Raw genomic sequence first — 20,336 nt, forward strand, 5'->3', positions numbered from 1 at the left:
GGGGGGGGGGCAACCAACAGCCCACAGATGGAAAGGTGAGGGGCATGTAGGACGAGGAAGGGGGGAGGAGGGGGCTATAATGTGTTGAAATCCTGCACTGTGCTGCCAAATACAAAACGACTGATCACAGCACAAAAACATTTTGCCAACTGAGCTGAGCGTTCCACACGCAAAAAGACTAGCATGGTCAAAACAGCAGATCGTACAGATCGAGGAACTGTACTTTTAACTTAATAACTCCTCCTACTAGTGAAATCACTGACCAATCAGTGGTCTCGAATATTGCTGATCTGGAGAGTGTTGGGATTCTGCAGCCATCTGCTCTGAACCACAGGTGATGCAGGTTAGAGCCAAACACTGAGCTCATATATAGTAGCTTAGTTCAGCTAATTGCTGAATCAAACTGCAGCCTCCCCCTCATAGGAAAGTGAAATAACTACTATGTGATATGCATGAAGAAAAGTTTGATTTAAAGTTGGAATATAAAATTATTTTCCTCCACAATCTACAGCTCAAAGTATCCACTGTTCAAAAAGCTTTGCTGCAAAATCCAATGACCTGATTTTCTCTTTACATGATTTCTATGAATACTGTTATGTAAAAGCTCTGTCAGGACAGTGTATAGGTCTGGTGTCGTGTTACTGTCATCTCAAACTCAAGACAAGTTACCTGACTTTCTGAGTTTACTGGGAATTTACTGTACCAGTAACACTATATGCAAACAAAGGGTAGGTTGTAATAAAGATCATGCATGTTTTGAGCATTTGCAAGTCTTTTCAGTTAACAACTATACTTTATCAATTATCAATAACAGTGGATATTTCATCCAAGTATTTGTATCCCACTACTTCATATTCTAATGCTTCTCATGAGCACCAAAGCTCCTCTGCTTGAAAAGCAGTTTAACAAAGCTTAAAACGAATAGTCAATTTAATTGGTTAGATGAGGTGTTAAAAGGAGAATATTTTAAAATATCCTGTATTTCAGTAAATGCTTACAACTTAAAAGCTGCACTTTGAGACTTGCAAAATAGAAAGAATAACTACTATTGCAGTCCACAACAGTCAAAAATGCTCACAAAAACAATTAAAGTAATTAATAAATAAATAAATAAATAAAAGGGGCAATTACAAAAAAAAATAAAATAAATCTATCTACAACACGACAGTGGAAAAGATGGGGCACAGGTGGCGCATTGTCTAATCCCTGAACTCTGGCCTTGACTCAGATTAGTTAACTGAAAAGACGTTTGCAAACACTTCCCCCGTGCAAAATGACAAGACTGCAGACTGAGTTGAACTGAGCGGGCATTTTAAAGATTGGTACAAACCTTTAATGCAATTTTGACTCTTTTAATCTTTTTGACCTTTTCAACTGTCTTTTTGCCGTTAACAAAGTGTAAAAACAAAAGCAGATTAGGAAAAACAAAACAACAAAAGGCGTTAGAGTTTGACAGCTGACAAGATCACTGTATTCATAACAGGCAGGTTATTTAGCATAACAGTGCAGAGAAATGATTGAAAAAGACAGATAGGCGGATAAAGTCCTAAAGTAAATGAAATATCTTTCAACAGAGCATATCTGCATGCAGTCAAAGAGGCAAGTAAGGTGTGTTAGGTACTATGGCGTCACTTACCGGATTTAGAGTGTTACACTGATCTATAGGATTCTTGTAGTCAGTCTTCAGCTCGTCAAATGCTATTATCTGGAGGAACAAGATGACCACAATGAACAGAGAGCACACAACATGGATGTACGTTTTAAATGCAATTTAACATTGGGTATCTTTGAACTGAGTCATAGATGGAGAAATAACTTAAATAAATAAATAAATAAATAACATTATCTTAGTGTACAGTATGTGCAGTATACCATATATTATTGCAAATCTTCCATTACTCTTATTTATTATTTGCCTTAATTTTACAGTCTTACAACAACTGCAACCAGCAATAGTTTTCAATGTCGTCTACTCTCATTTTTAGTTTGTTTGGTATTTCTGCTTGATTAATGACCAAATTATTTACTAATCAACATTTTTTGTTCACTTTTATTTTTTGGATGGTCTAATTAATTGACTCATTAATCATGAACTGTTTCAGCACCCATGTCAAAACATTACACTGTTTGCCTAAAACGTTCTTTTTTCTTGCTTCTTAATAGGTGAATAAGACATAGCTGTATAATTCTCTTGTACAAACTGTTTTTTATTCTGTCATTTAGAAGTTATATGCATAAAACTTTGTGTGTTTAGTTACTTTATGCCCTTTTTCTTTCTTTCTTTGTTGAGTATTTTTACAAGAAAGTGACTGGAAACCAAACCAACAGAAGCATTTTGAGTGCCGTTAACTATATGACTTTTTGAGTCATGGACACATTACCCAAAAGTTTACTGTCTGCGCCGCTACTGGCGCCGCAGACAGTTTGACGGTAAAATTAACGCTATTTTCTAAACAAAGACATGCGACATGTCAGGAACTTGAGATCAAGATAACGGATGACAGCAGCATCGTAGTGGTTTGTACCTCCACGATTGGAGGTTAGTTAGCTAAGCCTGCTAACTAGCTGACTAGCTACTAACTGAACGCTAATCATGTGACAAGCTTGACGCGGTAATAGACGGTTACTGTAACTGGACAGCGGTTAATAAATGGTGAACAGTGTAAAGAGATTACGACAACACGTCATGTCAATAAAATTGTGCTTTGGTGTTTAGACTGCTAACTTTAGCTCATAGCCAACGGCGGGGTGTGTTCCATTCATTCTATAGAACACAGCCGTTCTAGAACGAAGGTTTACGTATACTGAGCACTCAGCGCGCAGCGGTTTCTATGGAGTTCCCTTGGTTACGTTCTATCCACACGTTGAGAAGATCGGCGGGGAGCTAGCTACGTAAAACCCGAAAACGTCCTGTATATGTGGCTATAGAGCTGGCCTACCGTTAGCCCGGTGTTTGCCAGCCTTCCCCGCTCCTTCAGCTGCCTCTACCGGCGCCGTTGGACTGGCAGGCCAACGGTCTAATCTGAAGTTGTCTAAATGTTTACTTACATGCCAGATTGCGAAGAAGATAAGCGCCGCCGTGAGCAGCAGAGCAAGCATATAACAAAAGGCCGCGAATGTGAACGCCATTTTTTCCTCCGGTTCTGCTCGTCGGTTCCTGGCTCGGCTGGCGGATGATGCAGGCAGCTTCGCAACCGATTTGAGATTTGTCAGTGTGTCTTCTTCTACAGTGACTGTTCAGCTAGCTGACATCATTGCTGTTGCATTACTGCCATCTTCTGGAGTTGTTTATGTCCTTCAGGTTCGAGTCTTCCTATTAGTCATAGTGTCCCAAAATTGTAACTTTCCTTAATTATCTGTAGTTTTAATAATTTATATTTTTCTTATTTTATGAAGACATTTGAAGCCTTCTTTTTTGAAGGCACTAACAATGTACAAAAATATATTAACCGTATTGTAAGTTGTCCCTGTAATACCAAAACATGTACTGTACTTATAAATTATATATTACAGTTTAATATACAAGAGCTGTAACAACCCATTATATAGCCTACAGTACTGTGCAAAAGCTTTAGGCACAGAAAGTTCAGAAAAGCTTACAGAAATAATACCAGGAAGTCAGTTAACATCATACAAAATGCAGTAAATGGGGCAGGGAATAAATCAAATAAATATTGGATGTGACCACTCTCCTTGCCTTTGAAACGGCACTAATTCTCCTAGCTACACTTGAATACAAGGTTCTTGGCAAGTATGTTGTTCCAAGCATCTTGGAAAACCTGCCACAGTTTTTTCTGTGGATTCAGTCTGTCTGTGTCTTTTCATGTAATCCCAGACTGACTCCACAATGTTGAGTTGAGGGATCTGTGGGGGTCTGACCATCTGTTGCAGGATTCCTTGTTCCTGCCTCTGAAGATTCTTTATGACTCTGGTTGCAGCCTGAATTTGGGACTGATCAGATGCCTCCTTGATGGTACTGATGATGAGGAACAATCTAAACATCTAAAGTGTCCTAAACTCTTGCACAGTGCTGTATATGTACATGTGTTAGTTTATGTACAGTACATAAAACAAACTAACTGAACATATATTAAGTAACTTCTTTACCCGTACAGTATTTATTCTGTTAATCAAATTGTGAAGGCTTATCGGGTTTTCTTGTTCCCAGCGCTGGACCAAATATGATAAACCCATATGCTAATCATACAATCAGATATGTCAGTTTGAAAAGAGCAGTCACCTGAAAACAGAGGTAAACATCGCTGTCACTTTATTTGGACAATAGGACAATAGACACTTTATAAAGTATGGGAAAATACAAATATCTCAAGTTTCACTGATGCCATGAGGCAGCTGATTATGATACATGTTTCAGGTGTTTGTTTTTTTTTATTAAAAAGGAAAGAGAATAGTAGGCATTTGTTCAGAGAGGACACCAAAAGCTGAACAACACATTTGCAGGTTACAGAAAAAGACTCAAAAGGCCAAATATATAACAGGCTCACCATATAAAAGGAAAAGCTATTAGATCCACAGGACATAACCAGATACGTGGCTCAAAACCAAAAGCAAACTCTTTTTTCCAATAGACCTTGTACTAGGGAAATAATTTTTTATACTTGACCAATGTACAGTCTGTTACATCCCACTTGCATGAAAATGTATAAAAGAAGAGGGTTGTTGGTATGTAAAAACTTTAGATAGAGTAAGAATGCAGCCGAAAAACCAGATGTTTGAGATGCAATTTTTTCAATCAAATCAAATTAACTTAATCATTTAAGATTAATTTTCTGTTCTGAAAGAAAGCGTGCAACAGAACAGCAAATCCTTGAGCGTGCCATTCGGAAACTTCTGTCAGATTTATGCGAACTGTTCAGACATACGTTAAAGCATGCACTTCTTATACAGTAGCTCTCCACATTTAAGAGGTTTTCAAGAATTTCCTTTGAACCAGAGAACAGCTGAACATGTTTTTATGTATTCACATGGAAAGCAGTACATTGCACATATTTCAAGTGAAATACTAAGACTGTTTCAGAGTGAGCCTGTATTGCTTTTGTCAAAACAATCCTTGTACTTCAGTCAATAGACACCCTTAATTTCAGGTTAGCTGTGCATTTTTGAAAGTCCAAAAGGGTTTAGCAGGTCTTAGGGCCATAAAACTTCCTTTACCCATAAAGGATAGCACACAACTTCAGCTCAAGTAAGAACAGAAACCATTGCGAGTATAATAATTACCCAGATGGAGCTCTGTTTTTCTGCTACAGCAGCATAATACCAAGCTGATAGTTTAAACCTTAGTTCAGATGTCATTAGTAGACAGAAAAAACAAGTGATTACAGTTATATCCCATTGTTCCTGTTAGGCTAAACCTTGCCCGACATGTAAATCATAAATGATTACTGTCTAACATTTGACATCACTAAATGATCTACAGGACACGCTGTGATTGTGCGTACATATTGTCTCTTTGAGTCCGATCTTTAGAAAAAGAAATTGTTTCTATTATTTAATGTAACCAGGTTTATACTTTGACAGAAAAAAAAGAAAAATGTCTCTTTGACTTTATAGATCAGAAAGTTAAAAAAAAAAAAAACAACAAAGATTAGTGTTGTAGAAAAAAAAATCTCCAACAAAGCTTTTTCAATCACCATCTATTTTTCCCTCACAAAACATATTTGTGTCATGTTTTTAATTTTGGCCACATGGTTTTTCAAAACAGACATAAATATGACATAAATGTCAGACAAGGCATTAGTATGGTAAACGTAGCAGTAGGACATCATAGACTATGGGGTGATTTAAATCAGCCACAACCCTCCAATATCTGTTCCCAAAGTACAAGTTTCTCAATACGAGACGACACTGATGAGGGAATGTGTGAAATTCATTTGTGCCTATTATTCTTTATTAGGGTCAGACCAATATACTGAGCTGATATTAAGCTTTTATTAATAACCACAAAATCTGCTTCTGTAGTCATCCACCACCTCTATAATGGAGGGGCACCTACAATGCAATTTTCTTTGCAGATGTTGAGCACAATTTATTTAGCTTTTTATCTATCTCAGGATGTTGTTAAGAACTGCTAATCGTTAAGGTCTTAGTCTGTTTGGTTTAGAGTTGTAGTGTGCTGCATTTTCAGCAGGAAACAGGGAAGCACTGTCATTTTTCGGGTGTGAAAATAGCCAAAAATATACAACAGAGTCCATAAGCGTGTGGAAAGTGACACATTATTTGTTGTTTTAACTGTGTACTCCAGCAAACTGAATATGTAACTTGCTTAAAGCCTCCGTCTGTGTTTAATCACAAAGCCAATACGACAGAATACAGGTCACAAGTAGGACCTGCTGGCACATTCAACTCATAATTATTAGTATCAGCCTTCAAAAAGTTATATTGGTCAAACCCTGTTCTTTATGGAAAATGTAAATTGTGCAGATGCTGTACTTTACCTACCAAGTCTAAATTTTAAGCACAACTGGCGTTTGGAGAAGTCACAGCCGCTCATTCTCAAGGCTGTGACCGCCACGAAGCAATCAAAGTGGCTTTACATCAGAATTAAGCGCAACATTCATAAACACTAATAACAGTAATAGCTATAATGCACAACATTAGCTAACAATCTCCCTAAAGACACAGTAACCCACTTATACAGAGTAGCCCAGTAGAGTAAAAGGAGGGCAGGTAATGCCGCCCTGTGTGCAGTGTTTTCAAGACTGTCGTGGTCACTGGAGATGAGGGTTTGTTGTATAAATTGTTCAGTCTGGAATGTGTCAGTGGAAGTTATTGTTTCCTGGGGTGTTGGTGCAGGTGAAAGGCAGAACACAGCTCTACCAAAGGTTCACGCTGTTTTTTCTTCTCTAGGATGTGATCTGATGACGGACTCACAAGGGCAGTTCTGCTCCGTGTGATGGCCCCTGACTAACCTGTTACTGTGGGTGTAGTGGCTTCTGTCAGCGTGTTCATGTGCAGAGGAGACGGTACAACACATCACATTTACTGTAAGTCTTAGGAGAGCCTCTTGTCAAATGCTCGTAGTGTTTTTGTGTTTTTTTTTTTTTTACTTAAATTATAATTAAAATGCCCTTAAATGAATACTGAAGGAGAAACTGACTAAACTCAGATTTGTTCTCTGAATTGTAGCTGTGATTGTTCAGGCAGGAAGTTTGTTTTTCACAACAAATGGAAATGAATGCTATGAAGTGTATGATTACATTACCCTAGATACACCAGAGAAAATTTAAAAAAAAAATCTAAAAAAGTAAGAGTCCCTCAAATTATGAAAAATGATTAAACATAAAAAGGTGTAAACTACGTAAGGAAACAGAAACTGTTGTTAAAATGCCTTTAAATTCTCCTGAATGACCATGGTTAGGAAGGGCGGATGAGCACTATCAATTCCTGTTCAGTTGAAGAGCTATGGGAGTGTTAATTCAATACAGACACATAACTGGCACATGGGGAGATCGTATGGGAGACAAAAGCAGACCTGTGTCAAATAGTATTTTCAGTTTTAGGCTGCCACATGGGTGAGCTTTAGTAAGTGCCACAGATTTTGACAGTCACAGGAAAGTATTCACACTCCTGCGACTGTCTGAACCGTCAGACAAACTACGAGTTGTAATATCGAGTAGACTCCACCAAAGAGGCCTAAAACTGAGAACAGAAAGTGTTTTCACACAGTATTTAAAATCAGGACTGGTACAAAGAGGAGGGAAACGTTAACTGTGGTGTGTTCTCCCCCAGCGATGACACGAGCTGTGCATCCTGGATCCTCCTCACATCCCAGACCCCTGGATGAGCTGAAGACTTTAGCGGAAGAAGCCAAGTTTCTCCCTAAGCCACTCCTCTGTGAGGTCCTCTGTGTTTCTGATCTCAAACACCTGGAAAACATAAAGGTAAGGTAAGTATCATATTCATTCATTTTGTCATACGATAAAATCAGTTGATATTATCAATTACATCAGGTTCAAAGTTTAACTTTTCACTACAGTTTAGTTTTACCCTTATCTCACATATTGTAATATTGTGTGGGCTGCCACTTATTCCAACAACTGTTTTAAGACACTGCCTCTATAAAAAAATCAGCCCCATGTGTCTATTTCCAAGATAAATGTGTATTTAACACATTTCACTTGCACGAATCAGCCAGATTTCTTCAGACAAATTTAGTAATTCACACATACAACAACAAACGGGGACAAAATCTGCACAGTCCAAGATTCAGAAAAACTCCATCAGTTCTCCTGTCAGATGCAGAGGATTTCAATTCTGGAATAAATATCATCATATTCGATACAGTCACAAGGGCTGAGGGCTTATTTAATGAGCCAAACTACTTACTTCTTTTATATATTGTGGCCTTCTATTTACTTTCTTTTAAGCAGTTTTATGTCTGTTGGCCACAATAGTCATTTTATTTTGTATTTTATCGTGGGCACATGCCTGTAATTACATTAATTTTTTATCTCTATTTTCTTGTTTATGTCTTGCTAATGTGTTCCCTCTTTTTCTTTCTTCATTGACAGTTTCATTTTAGATGTTAGTGTTTTACTTCTCTTTTATTGAGATGTTTTTTATGAGACCATTTGGTTTTTTTTAATCTCAAAATCCTTTTAAATCCTTTAATGTATTACATTTTTTGTGTTTTGTACATATAAAGTAACAAATAGACGACAATATGGAAGAAGCACGGCAGCAACTGATACTGCAATATTTGTTAGATAATGATCTTCCAGTACGAATGGGATAAACTGCCCAAGTCCAGGTTTGCAAACTTGTAAACTCTCTTAGTACAGTGTCACTTTAATTACAGCCCAGTCTGCTTTATAATGTAGCATTAGATAAGTTCATCAGTGTAAGTGTAAAACAGGCACAGCTGACTAACCTTGGTCAGTTCAACAGTTTGCACCAGTTTGTTTTTGCTTCCTGCGTACATCATCTGCTGCTCTGGCCTGCAACCTGCCACACACAAATACACCAACATTTAGAAAAGTGATTATTACACACCATTCATAGTTTTTAAATGCTGCTTAGTTTAAATCTATAATCAAACTCCAGAGATGTTCTTACCCACTGGGCTGGAGAAGATGAAGCAGAGTGGATAAGACACACGTCCATCATCATGTTGGTACTTATAACTGTAGACGATAAATGTTCCCGGTGCTAAGGACGCTTCACATATTTCATATCAGGAGTCAGTGAAATGGAGAACAAGAATGAACACAATTAACTAACAAGATAACATGTATCATAAAATCATCTTCTTCAAACAAAAATCCACCTTAAAACAATTAATATGTCACACGGTGAAGGGGGATCATTTAAATACAGTTGAACTAAGACAGATCATTCATTGGAAGGATATCTTGGCTGTCTCTCAGGCAGCTCGTCCTTCAGATCGTCAGGAGAAATGTCCTAAAACAAGACAAACAGGTAATGAACAACTGTCTAATGTTAAACTATTATAACATTAACATTTAACACTTTTTAAACATTTTTTTAATTTAAAATGTGGAGGTTAAACATCAACAGCGTTATGTGCCGATCCAAGAATAAATAAAGAGAGAAAATAAGAAGATAACTTGCCTCATGTTCTTCGTCAAGAATAACAAGCTGCTTGTCTTTATCGATCTTCACTGAAGGGTAGAAAAAGAAAGCATAAGAATATTTTAGTCAACAGCAGCATGGAAACGTCGTGAGTTAATAGTACATTATTTTAAGCCAATAAAATAATAATAATAAATACAGAGAAAAAGAACAAGAAAAAAGTCAGTTATTTTTATATTTTGTTTCATATCTTCTGTTGTAAATCTGCTTGATGTCTCTGCCTTCAGAGTCCATGTCGTGCAGACACACTCCTGCAGTAATCCTTTAGCGGCACTGACATTGTGACCCAGAGTTTGACAGTCAAAGTGATGCAACACTACACTGTCACACCACCTGCTGTGTTTGAAGGTAACTCCTGTGCACTCACAGCATCTGTATATCCTCCAGCCATGTACTGTAGCTAGCTCACTTTTCCTCATCTGATATGTTAAATTTTGTGTTTTGGTTTTTTTTGGATTACGTAGGTAAGTTTTGCACATTAAAGTTGTAGACAAGCGTAATCTCATTTTAAAAGATCAGCATGTCTCATCCCTTTCTATGATGACCGGCTTTAACTTGCCTCTAACAGTGGCTGCTGGAAACGTCTGCAGATACGTTTGCTATCCGATGTGGTCGTACGACACATTCTATGTACTACTTCTTTTCGAGTAAACCCTGGCCTTAATCCGAGCAGTAAGACCCCTGAGTTTAGTGAAATTCTCCTTTAAGTGTCAGCTAACAGCAGGAAGTCAGTGAACACAACTGGGCTTGCCCCTGGATTTCAAACTGCAATAAACAAAGCAGCTTGATCTTAGAAACCAAAATCTGTTCCCGAAAATATTTGAGTGCGATAAAGTCGCTGAATTTGGATTTTTATTTGAATCTTCATTCATTCGATGCAGGAGTTTTAAAGAGGCAGAGCGTCCGCCTCCATCTCGTTCCACACAGCAGGAGGCAGTGACCAATCTGCTAGCTGTGTCAGCGTTAATGATGAATTTAACCCACAAGTACTGGCTTAGACTTTACTGAAGGAGGGCGATTTTTGGGAGCTGACCCAGTTCTGCAAACTCGTAAGGATTTTGATATTTACAAAACTAAAAACACTAATCGCACCCTACTGTGATAATGACGTTCATAATTCTGTGATTGCACTTGTACGAGGGACTCCTCACATCGTCTTCCCGATGACTGTTTGACCTTGAACACATTATCAATAAATCTGCAAGAGAAGAAAGTGACGGACACAAAATGTGTTGCTGGTACTCACTGACGATGGCGGCATTATTGGTCTCCTTCCGGAAACGGAACTCCCTCAGCTTTTTGACCAGATCTTCGTCCACATCACACACCACCAGTGATTCACTCTGACGTAAAATAAACAGGCAAAGACATCGATGTGGTCACTTAAATTTCAAATTCATACAAAAACAAGTCATCATTCATTAATTCAGCTTTATATAGAGCTCATCTAGCACATAAAGAACCCTATATCAGATTAATTCAATCTATGTAATGTATTGCTAAATAATTTGTGTTTCACGTGGCTTCACGAATTTGATGTGACTACAACTAAGACCATTTTATTCTTAAATTTATTGGTCAAACAAGTCATTTTATGGAATATAGTCTAAAAGAATATGAGAATATCTGGCATTTGTACTTCTTTTTTTTTTAAATAAACTCTGACTTCACTGTGTTCATCCCACCTCTACGACCAAACTTGCTTATTGTTTCATTAACTTGACATTTAGTGTTTATCTCTTTAAACAATCTGTCTGCATGAGTCAAAACTGATCTGATCCAGGCAACAAAAAACAAAAAAAAAACGGTAACATTTCATTGGTCTGAACTTGTCACGTTCACACACAATATTACATAACTCCAGCACAAAGACATAAACTCTTTAAGAGTCTGTGCAGAGTCTCTGAATTCTATAATTACACCTTCCTGAACAGATGGCTGGTGGGAGTCAGGATTTCACTGAGCTCAGAGAGAGATCTCTGCAGATTAAAAAGAGACTGGAGTGTCTGTGGCTGGGACTCTTGAAAAACAGGATGCATAGGAAAAAGATGAGGAACAGGCATGACAATAAAAGCCAGAGGTGGCCACAGGTTTACTTGTCGTTTAAATTCCTCGGGGGGAAACTTAAAACTATCTACTTGATCTAAAGCATCTCATGTGTACAAATGATAAACTAACACCGTCCTAATGTTGGTCGCCACCGTACAGAGTTGAGCCGTCATGACACGCAGTCAAAACCCCAGGGGAAACATTATTCATCCTGATTGAGGCGAGCTAGCATGAAGGCAGCTCCCCAAACCAAGACATGTTGAAACACATCACTGCGAGCCACAAAACAGGAAGCCCGTCACTTTAGTCTTCAGAATAAGAGCATGTAATGTCTCTGGAAAAGTTGCCTCAGTTTTTACACTTTCAGTTTTCAAAACAATTTCGTGCAGAGTGCCAAAATAACGTGGTAAATTAATACTTTATACGCAAATGCTGTTCTTACGCACAAAGTGAAAAAGGGCTGCAACCAGCAACAATTTTTGATTATTCTAACAAAAATACACATTCTTATAAATGCCTTCGGTGACACCTCCAAAATGTCCCGTTATGTTCATCCAACTGTCTAAAAACACCCAATTACAAGAATATAAAACAGAAAAACAGCAAACTGTCACATTAAAAAAAGCTGGAACTATTTCTTTACTTTCTTTTTTTTTTTTTAAATCAACATTTTACAGTTTTACAGTGGTATTTGATACTGACTGTTTGACATGAAATATACAGTCACATTGTTTAAAGTACAGTGTTTAACTGAGTACAGCGTTTTGTGTGATTTTCTTTTTCACTGAAATCAATTTTTGTTCCAGTACAGGGATTTTATTTTGAAATCCAACGCCGGTAAACCGTCGATGCTTTTCTGACTGACTTGATACAATGGACAGAGGGTGGAACTATAATGCTAAGCTAGCAGGCTAGCGCTAGCCAATCTGCGACCTTACTTTTTCTCAATAGTCCCCGGAACTTCACATTAGTTGCGAGCACACGATTAAATAGCAGAGACCGAAATATCGACAGCTCTCTCAAAACAACACGGAACAACTTACCATTGTTGTAGAGTTAAAAATTTCCCTGAAGCTGCAGCTGCTGCTCTGACTGGTAGGGACGCTTTCAATGTTTTTTTTTTTTTACTTCACATTATCTTGTGACTGGTTTGGCCAATCCCACACGAGTCAAGCGCCCCCCTCCTTCAAAAGTTGGTCATAAATCTGTCCTTACTATTGTCATACAGCCCCGGTAGTTTATTAATTATGAATAAACTATAGATAAAACTACAAATAGTGATGAAATATTAATATTTTATAATTGTATTTTATAATTGTATGATAAAAACGAGTCGTAGTTATTTTTATTAAAGCATTAAAAATGTGGTAGACAACAAACAACAAACAGTTGGATGAGCATTTCTAGGGAAGCCTGTTATTCATTAATTCCTGGTATTAACTAATGATCACTAGGCCCTGCAGTGGATATCAGGCTGCACTGTCCTGAATCTACTGGGCCCCATGACAGGAAACACTGACCTAACTTACCTTTAAGCTGCCTTTAATTCCTACTTTCACCCAAGCAAAGAGCAGCTTGACCATATCTATGTTGCATCTGATCAGACTAAACTGCCATGGCTCCCTTTGACAGGCAGTATCATCTGAATGCCATGTCCCAGCCATTCCTACTTATCTAGCTCCAAAAGTCTTGGTAACACAAATACCAATACAGCATTAAAAAAAAACTCCAGCATGAGTAATTTATGTGCAATTGCAGAATAGAAACTCTTCCAAATTCTCAATAATATCAGAGGTCATGACTTTAATGTTTCTCAATAGTAGCTGCAACCCTGCTGTGTCTTATTATATGTAATATTTTTGTAGTTTGTACAAATTGTCTTGTATTCTTAAAATCCCTATCAAAAACTGTTCCAAAATGCCCTTAATTTTAGTCTTTTTTTTTTTTTTATAGAATCAAGGGTGGATTAGCAACAGGGAAGAGCAGTCAGCAGTTCTAAACTGCGATAAACAATTTCTAAATGGATTTTGTTCCAGATGTCCTGCAGCACTTTTCCAGAAGATTAGAGTTCAAACAGTCCATTGTTGATGTCTCCTCAGTGATTTAAAGAGCTAAGAAGACAAGTAAAGTATCACATTAGAGCAGTATTTTCCTCAAAAGTTGTTTTTATTAATGACACATCACATCACTGATCTATAAATCATTAGTAAATTATGTATTATAAACCATTAGCATAGTCATTCATTAGAGCTTATAAACTCTTTATAAATGGTGCTTTATCAGGAAGTGGTACTCACATGACTTTCTTCTTGATTTAGAGAAATTGAATTTTAGAATGACATTGTAAATATGTTACACAATTGAAGAAAATAAGATAAAATAGTAACTCCTCCAAAACTTTTTTTAAAACATGTTTGTGCTCTCATCTTCTTTTTACTTTTATATAACTTGGGTGTGTGTCCGCGCGTGTCAGAATACGTCATCAGTCCTTCCCTCTTCAAGAGTTGTAGTTGTGTGTGAGCAGATCTATCGTTAGCTTGTAGTCCTGTCCCTCGGCAGGCAGCTAAATTAGCTGGCTAACTGGCTTCCACGGCAGGATAAATCATCTCTGTTTCCCCGTTATTAACATCTGAGAGGAGTCCATCTTCTGGCGAGGTAGCGTGAAACATCGGCTTTCACTCACTTTACTCTCTTTTGACTCCACGAAGCTAAAATAAACAAACCAGCTAACCATCTGAACAGTTAGCTGCTGTTAGCTAGGTCCGTAGCCAACTGTGTAACATCAGTTAACTAGGTATTTTAAGAACTAAACCCTGTTTAATGTGCTGCGAAAGTCAGAGTAGCATCTCTATAGGTTGTCGTTAAAATAATTCTGTTAAGTCAAGCTATTTTGACTCTGCCCAAATGGATTTTGTTGATCACCAGTCGGGGATGGAAACCTTTACTGTGCCATTACTCAGAGCCTCAGTGTGACATGCCTTGCACTGTTTGACAGTTTGATGTAATCGCTCGTTATAGCCCCGTAATGAAACTAATGAAAGTTGTGTCTTGTTTTGTTGCAGATCATGGCAGATTTCTCGGTGAGTTCCTCGTTTTAAGGTGTTTTTAATTTACTTGTGGCCAGTGGTTAAAAAAAGCTTTTACTAAGATTAACTCTCACTTTCTCTTGTACTTCAGCTGGCAGATGCTTTAGGAGACGACAGCCCGAGCCAGGCAAAGAAAATAGGCAATAATAACCCGTCTGCTCCTGCCAGCCATCCCCCACCTCCTACAAATCCAGGATGGCCTGGTTCAGCCCCTGGAGCACCCACCCAGCCCTCTGCTCCGGGTGACTACACTGGTGGATCATCCGGCCCTGGAGCACCAGGTCAGTTCCCGTTCCCTTCTGGTCCTGGAGCGCCAGGGCAATACCCAGGACCTCCTTCAGCACCTGGTGGGTTCCCCCCTGGTCCTGGGATACCTGGACAATATCCACCTGCACCAGGAGCTCCAGGGCAGTTCCCTTCCAGCCCTGGAGCCCCTGGGCAGTTCCCAGGGCATTACCCACCTGAAGGAGCTCCAGGACAGCTACCTGGAGGCCCTGTTCCTTACCCAACTGGACCATTTCCTTCTGGCCCTGGAGCTCCCCCTGGGCCTTATCCAAATGTGCCTTTCCCAGGTGGTCAGCCAGGAGGAGGAAATGGCATGTATGGACCAGGCGGTCCAGGTGGATTCCCCCCTCCAGCTGGCCCTGGCTCTTTCCCTGCGTTCCCTGCTGGAGGCTTTCCCCCAATACCCACTGGGTCATGGGGACCACCTGCAGGTGGAGGCTTCCCTCCTGCTCCTGGCCCCTTCGGTCCTGGCCCTGGGCCTATGTGTCCATATGGTGGGCCTACTGCTCCAGGTGGCATGCTGGTGAGTACCAATGCTTCTTATGAATAACATTATATTGCTTGCTTGCTGCATTTCTTTGCTGATTTGTTTTTGCTCTGGTGTGCAGTGGAGCATCTATCTTGGTGTGGTAGTCTTTCGTATTCAGGGTGGGGAAATTACAACCAGCTTCCAGCTAAATGTACTTAACCCTTTCACTGTGGGTGACAAGTTCATCTACACTGCAAGCCACTTTAGCAGGCCACCTGCTATCTAGACATTCAGCTCTACTCTAGCACAAGGTTTCTTCTAACATATTCAATAAGGCTCATTTGTTGTCTGCCGCTACTGCAGCTGGTGGAAGAAGAGTTTCCTGTCTTGTTGGTATTTACTGCAGGATGGTGAACTTTCTGTGACGGCTGTGTTTGGATTACTTTTTCTGTCTTTGGCTCTGCTGCGGTGCAAAGCAAAACATAAAGCAGAATCAACAAATATTCAAAAGTAGTTATCAAAAAATGTATTTTTGTCTTTCAGCCCAGATATAATCCACCATATAATTGAAAGCAATGAACTCAACTTTTCAGTCGGACAAGGACGTCACCTCCAGAATCACCATATGGTTTGATTAGTGCCAAAAACTGAATTTTCATATATATATAAATATATACACACAGTATACAGTTATGTTTTCATAAAGTGAAATGATTTAAAATTACACTTTTACACAAAACTCACGTTAATGTAATAAGACACGTGTTCTCTGCTGAAATCACAGTCTGTATGTTTTTCACTCTCTGCACATTGACTTGTCATTTTTGTATATGATAATGATTAAAAGGTGTTTGTAGTTTTTCTCTCATTTTGCTGTAAAGTCACTTTGTACAGCTGATGCCTTGATGTTGTAAAAATGTTGAAAACAGATTTTACTTTGTCATTGTTTCAACTAATCATTGTGAATTGCGTAAGAGTGGAAAGAGGTGGTGACTCATTGGACATGTTGCTGTAGGAATGTGGGCAGGGTCAAAGCTTTGAATAATGTTTAACTAAAAATCGCCTGTTTACTTTAATATCATTAAACACTTTCCTGTATATGACCATGACTATTAGTGATTAAATGTGAACCTTTCTGCAATTGCCCATGGGGATATAATGAGCAGGGTAAACATTCTTTTCAATTTCTGTACGTTGCTTAATTAACTTAAAAGATACATAAGCAGAAATTAACTTCATTTCAAAATAAAACATAATAAATGAATATATTGTCATGATCTAAAATGTAAATTTTTCTTGCAGATGGTGCCGTATGATCTCCCTCTTCATGCTGGAATTATGCCACGACTTTTGATCACAGTAGTCGGGGAGCCCATACCTGGTGCAGACAGGTATGATAAGAGTCTGCCTCTCATTCTGCTGTCAGTGCTGCTCCCTGTTTGAGGAAGACACATAACTGAATGCCTGATAATAACCCTGCATCCATCCTAATCCTCCAGATCATGACAATGTTGTCATGTTCAACACATGACTAACGTTAGCCCACCCTACACGCTGCACCATTTCCTTCCTCTTTAACATGGAGTTGTTAACAATGAAAGGAGGCCTTTGTTCTGCAAAATGAAAAAAAATATGTTCTTATTTTTTTGTTCAAGCTACTTTTATATTTTATAAAATGTATATTGGAAGAATGATTAGTTGTCAGCAGCAGCACATATTCCTATTATATCTTTTCCCCTTTTTTTAATTCCTTTTTTGCAGGTTCAATGTTGACTTCATCAAAGGTCAAGATGTCGTCTTTCATTTCAATCCTCGGTTTCATGAGCAAACTATTGTTAGAAACTCCAACCTGGGTGGATGCTGGGGTCCAGAGGAGCGGGAAGGAGGCTTCCCGTTTGTTCAGGGAAGCCGTTTTGAGGTAAAGTGTTAAAGAGTCTTGGAGCTGCAGCAAACCATTAGAAAACTCAAAAACTTGAATATGTTGTACATAATTGAGCATCTCAGTGTCGCACACACCGACGGTCCACCCACATAAGTGTTTTCACTTATTGTGGTTCTCAGAACTGTGTGGGTACGCACAGACCAGACGACTCTTTTTTGTAGCATTTTTGCCATTTAGTTTGATGGCTAGATTGGGGGGGGGGGGTGATTCACAACAAAGGTCTCAAAATTGAACCAGGAATATGGGACCAATGAGCCAGAATACGTGAAAACACCTATTTGGGTGTGTGGGGCCTTTAACATCAGACAAATGACCAATTCAGGAAAACGCTGCAGCAGGTGGGGACCTTTGTTCCAAGTTGTATGTCAGCTCGATAGTGGTTGGTAATTGCTCAGTTGGTCGTGGAAAGAAGGGAGTGGATGTGTTCTTAACCAAGTCCTGTATGTCACACAAGATATTGAACATGGGTGAAACTCCAATACTAGACTTGTTAGTCACAGGTACATACTGCGACCTCACCATGTACACAACACCTGAGTCCACAGCTGTTTACGTAGACGTCAGGGCAGCATCATAAAATTCTACCAAACCACAATTCAACCAGAGATGTTGCATTTAAAAAAAAAAAAAAAAAAAAAAAAAAAAACCCTGATCAAATGTTATTTTTGCAGTGGACATTTGTTGTTGCCGTTATTTACACTACTACAGGTTTACAGGTAAACCTTCACTGACACTATTGCAGTATGATAGTAAACTGTTCACCACATTTAAGCTGTGGCACACTCAAGTAAAAACTGTGTTCATGTGAATGAACGATTGATTTATTTGATGATTTAAACATACAGATTAAAATTAGTTAAAATTACTGAGGGTTAAAACTGAAATCAAGATGCTTGTATTAGCTAAATGTCATTAAGTTGCATTTAGGGCTGCAAGTAATGTTTTTTTTTTTTTTTTTATCATCAAATAACTAGCAGATTGTTTTATCAATTACAATATAATAAAATAGTTCAGTATGCTGATCACATCTTCCCAGAGCCCAATGGGACATCTTCATTTTGCTTGTTTTGTTCAAGGACAGTCCCAACCCCAAAGGCATTTAGTTTACTGTCATAGAAGACAAAGAAAAGCAGCAAATATTTACATTTACATTCCTGACAGGTTTTGTATTGCTCTCCCTGCAGCTGAAGATCCTTGTAGAGGAGGACATGTTTAAAGTGGCGGTGGACGGCACTCACCTGCTGGAGTACGAGCACAGAGTCGGCGGGCTGGAGGAAGTCACCCTGCTGCGAGTCTGCGGAGACATCACCCTCTACAGCGCAGCCCCGAGCATGATCTGAATCTCAGAGCTACGAAGCCACAAGCTGTACAGGAGACATAGGTCAAATGTAACCACTGTATTTCTGTATTTGAAATCCCTTCAAATACTTTGATGCATTTGATGGAATTTGCAAGGCACAATAGTCAGCACAGTGCAGTCTTTGCTCTCCTGGCAGATTAACCCAGGTCTGCACACTATAATCCTTTTCTTTTTTTTTTTACTGGATGACTTCCCATTTTATAGCAACTCACAATCTGATATATTTTATGACATAACAGCGTAGTATTCAACGGGGTGAAGTGCATTTAAAACAGATATTTTAAGGAAATACTAATTTATTCCTAATGAAAAGATTGTAGGCCAAGTGGAAAAGTGTGACAATGTCCCAAACATTTCATATATTTTCCACTAGTATGCTGTATTTTGTTTACAGTACGTGTATGCTTATTATTCTGTCCTTTATATCAAAACATTGATAAGCCTTTGTAATGCATGAGAGTATGATGATGCTGAAAATCAACTAGTTCTCCTTCTCAGTCGTATATCAGTGCTGGCCAACACACAGTAGGCTAATGATGAAGTTTCTTCAAATTTATCTAAATACAGACTCTGATCTCCTCCTTTGATCAGTATTAATCCTCTTGAGCTCTCGGACTGGAGGGTCGGGTGATGTTTTACGAATTATGATTTCATGTTGAAGTCAGATCTACTTACTCTAAAAAAACATTAGGGTCAAATTTAAATGTAGAAAAGGGGAGGAAATGGGCCCTATGATTTGTTGCCAAAGATAACAGTGGTATAGTATTTTTAGATTGTTTGCTTATAAATAAAGGGGCAACAAATGAATACTGACTGATATTGCTGTTTTATTCAGAATGATGTACACTTTTCATGAGCTACCTGCCTGCGCTCATAATAAACATTAGTTTCCATGTACAGATTTCTTTATTTAACCCCAAACATGGAGAAAGTTAATTCTCTGTTAGCAGTCAAAACAGGGTTTCTAGGGTGTAGCCACATGTATTGGAAAGTTAATATTACACTAATAAAATGTACATCGTTGATTGCACTCCCTGTTATACCTGCTACAGTGACAGTTATAGTTACTGTTTATCTTAGAGATCAAGAGTTTACATACAAAACAAGAACAGCTGAGGATGTCTGAAGATTCTCCATCATCCAGGTCACGGTTATCAAAGAAGACAGGATGAAGTATAATGCAAGACAGTTCACCACAAACTGCAGCCTCCAAATGATAATACAATTGAACCTCTTTTCCAGTTTTTACTAAAACTGCAGATATCCTAGTTTTTGTTTTCACAAAACAGTTTCTAGACTTTACTAATTCTGTGGACAGAAATGTAGTGTCGATAAGAGAGGCCAGAGGAGAATGGCCAGACTGGTTGGAGCTGGTACAAAAAACCATGGGAGTGTTTTCTTGGCACCGACTGGATCCCTTACTACCAATCAATCATGGTTTGATTACCCCCAGCCAATCACAGTATTGTTGCAGAACTGCAGGATTGTCATTGTGTCAAAATGAAACAGAAACTCAAATGAATGCTTCCACCA

General features: G+C 38.6%; 3 protein-coding genes across 3 annotated transcripts in view; 1 reads left to right on the forward strand and 2 right to left on the reverse strand.

Moving 5' to 3' along the window:
* The window catches only part of cnih1 (cornichon family member 1), a 7,147-nt gene extending 3,939 nt beyond the window's left edge, over positions 1–3,208 (reverse strand). The window contains exons 1-2 of the mRNA XM_023421055.2: positions 3,049–3,208; positions 1,637–1,705 (exon numbers count right to left, since the gene is read on the reverse strand). Of these exons, the coding sequence (XP_023276823.1) occupies positions 1,637–1,705; positions 3,049–3,129 (150 nt within the window). The 5' untranslated portion in view covers positions 3,130–3,208. The remainder of the gene's footprint in view (positions 1–1,636; positions 1,706–3,048) is intronic.
* A 1,045-nt stretch (positions 3,209–4,253) lies between these two features.
* gmfb (glia maturation factor, beta) lies at positions 4,254–12,816 on the reverse strand. The gene is made up of 7 exons (XM_087177897.1): positions 12,705–12,816; positions 10,859–10,955; positions 9,592–9,641; positions 9,369–9,420; positions 9,076–9,156; positions 8,891–8,964; positions 4,254–7,886 (listed from the first exon to the last, which is right to left on the reverse strand). Exons 1-7 carry the CDS (start codon positions 12,705–12,707, stop codon positions 7,815–7,817), a joined length of 429 nt encoding a protein of 142 aa, XP_087034023.1. The 5' UTR covers positions 12,708–12,816; the 3' UTR covers positions 4,254–7,814.
* Positions 12,817–14,158: 1,342 nt separating this feature from the next.
* Positions 14,159–19,700, forward strand: lgals3a (lectin, galactoside binding soluble 3a). Its single transcript, XM_023421034.2, has 6 exons — positions 14,159–14,316; positions 14,724–14,741; positions 14,839–15,555; positions 16,804–16,892; positions 17,263–17,419; positions 18,628–19,700. Exons 2-6 carry the CDS (start codon positions 14,727–14,729, stop codon positions 18,781–18,783), a joined length of 1,134 nt encoding a protein of 377 aa, XP_023276802.1. The 5' UTR covers positions 14,159–14,316; positions 14,724–14,726; the 3' UTR covers positions 18,784–19,700.
* The last annotated feature ends 636 nt before the right edge of the window (positions 19,701–20,336 follow it).

This window comes from Seriola lalandi, unplaced genomic scaffold (assembly GCF_002814215.2).
Source record: "Seriola lalandi dorsalis isolate HSWRI2012SDOR001 ecotype SW California unplaced genomic scaffold, Sedor1 jcf7180002054660, whole genome shotgun sequence".
Lineage (NCBI taxonomy): Eukaryota > Metazoa > Chordata > Actinopteri > Carangiformes > Carangidae > Seriola > Seriola lalandi.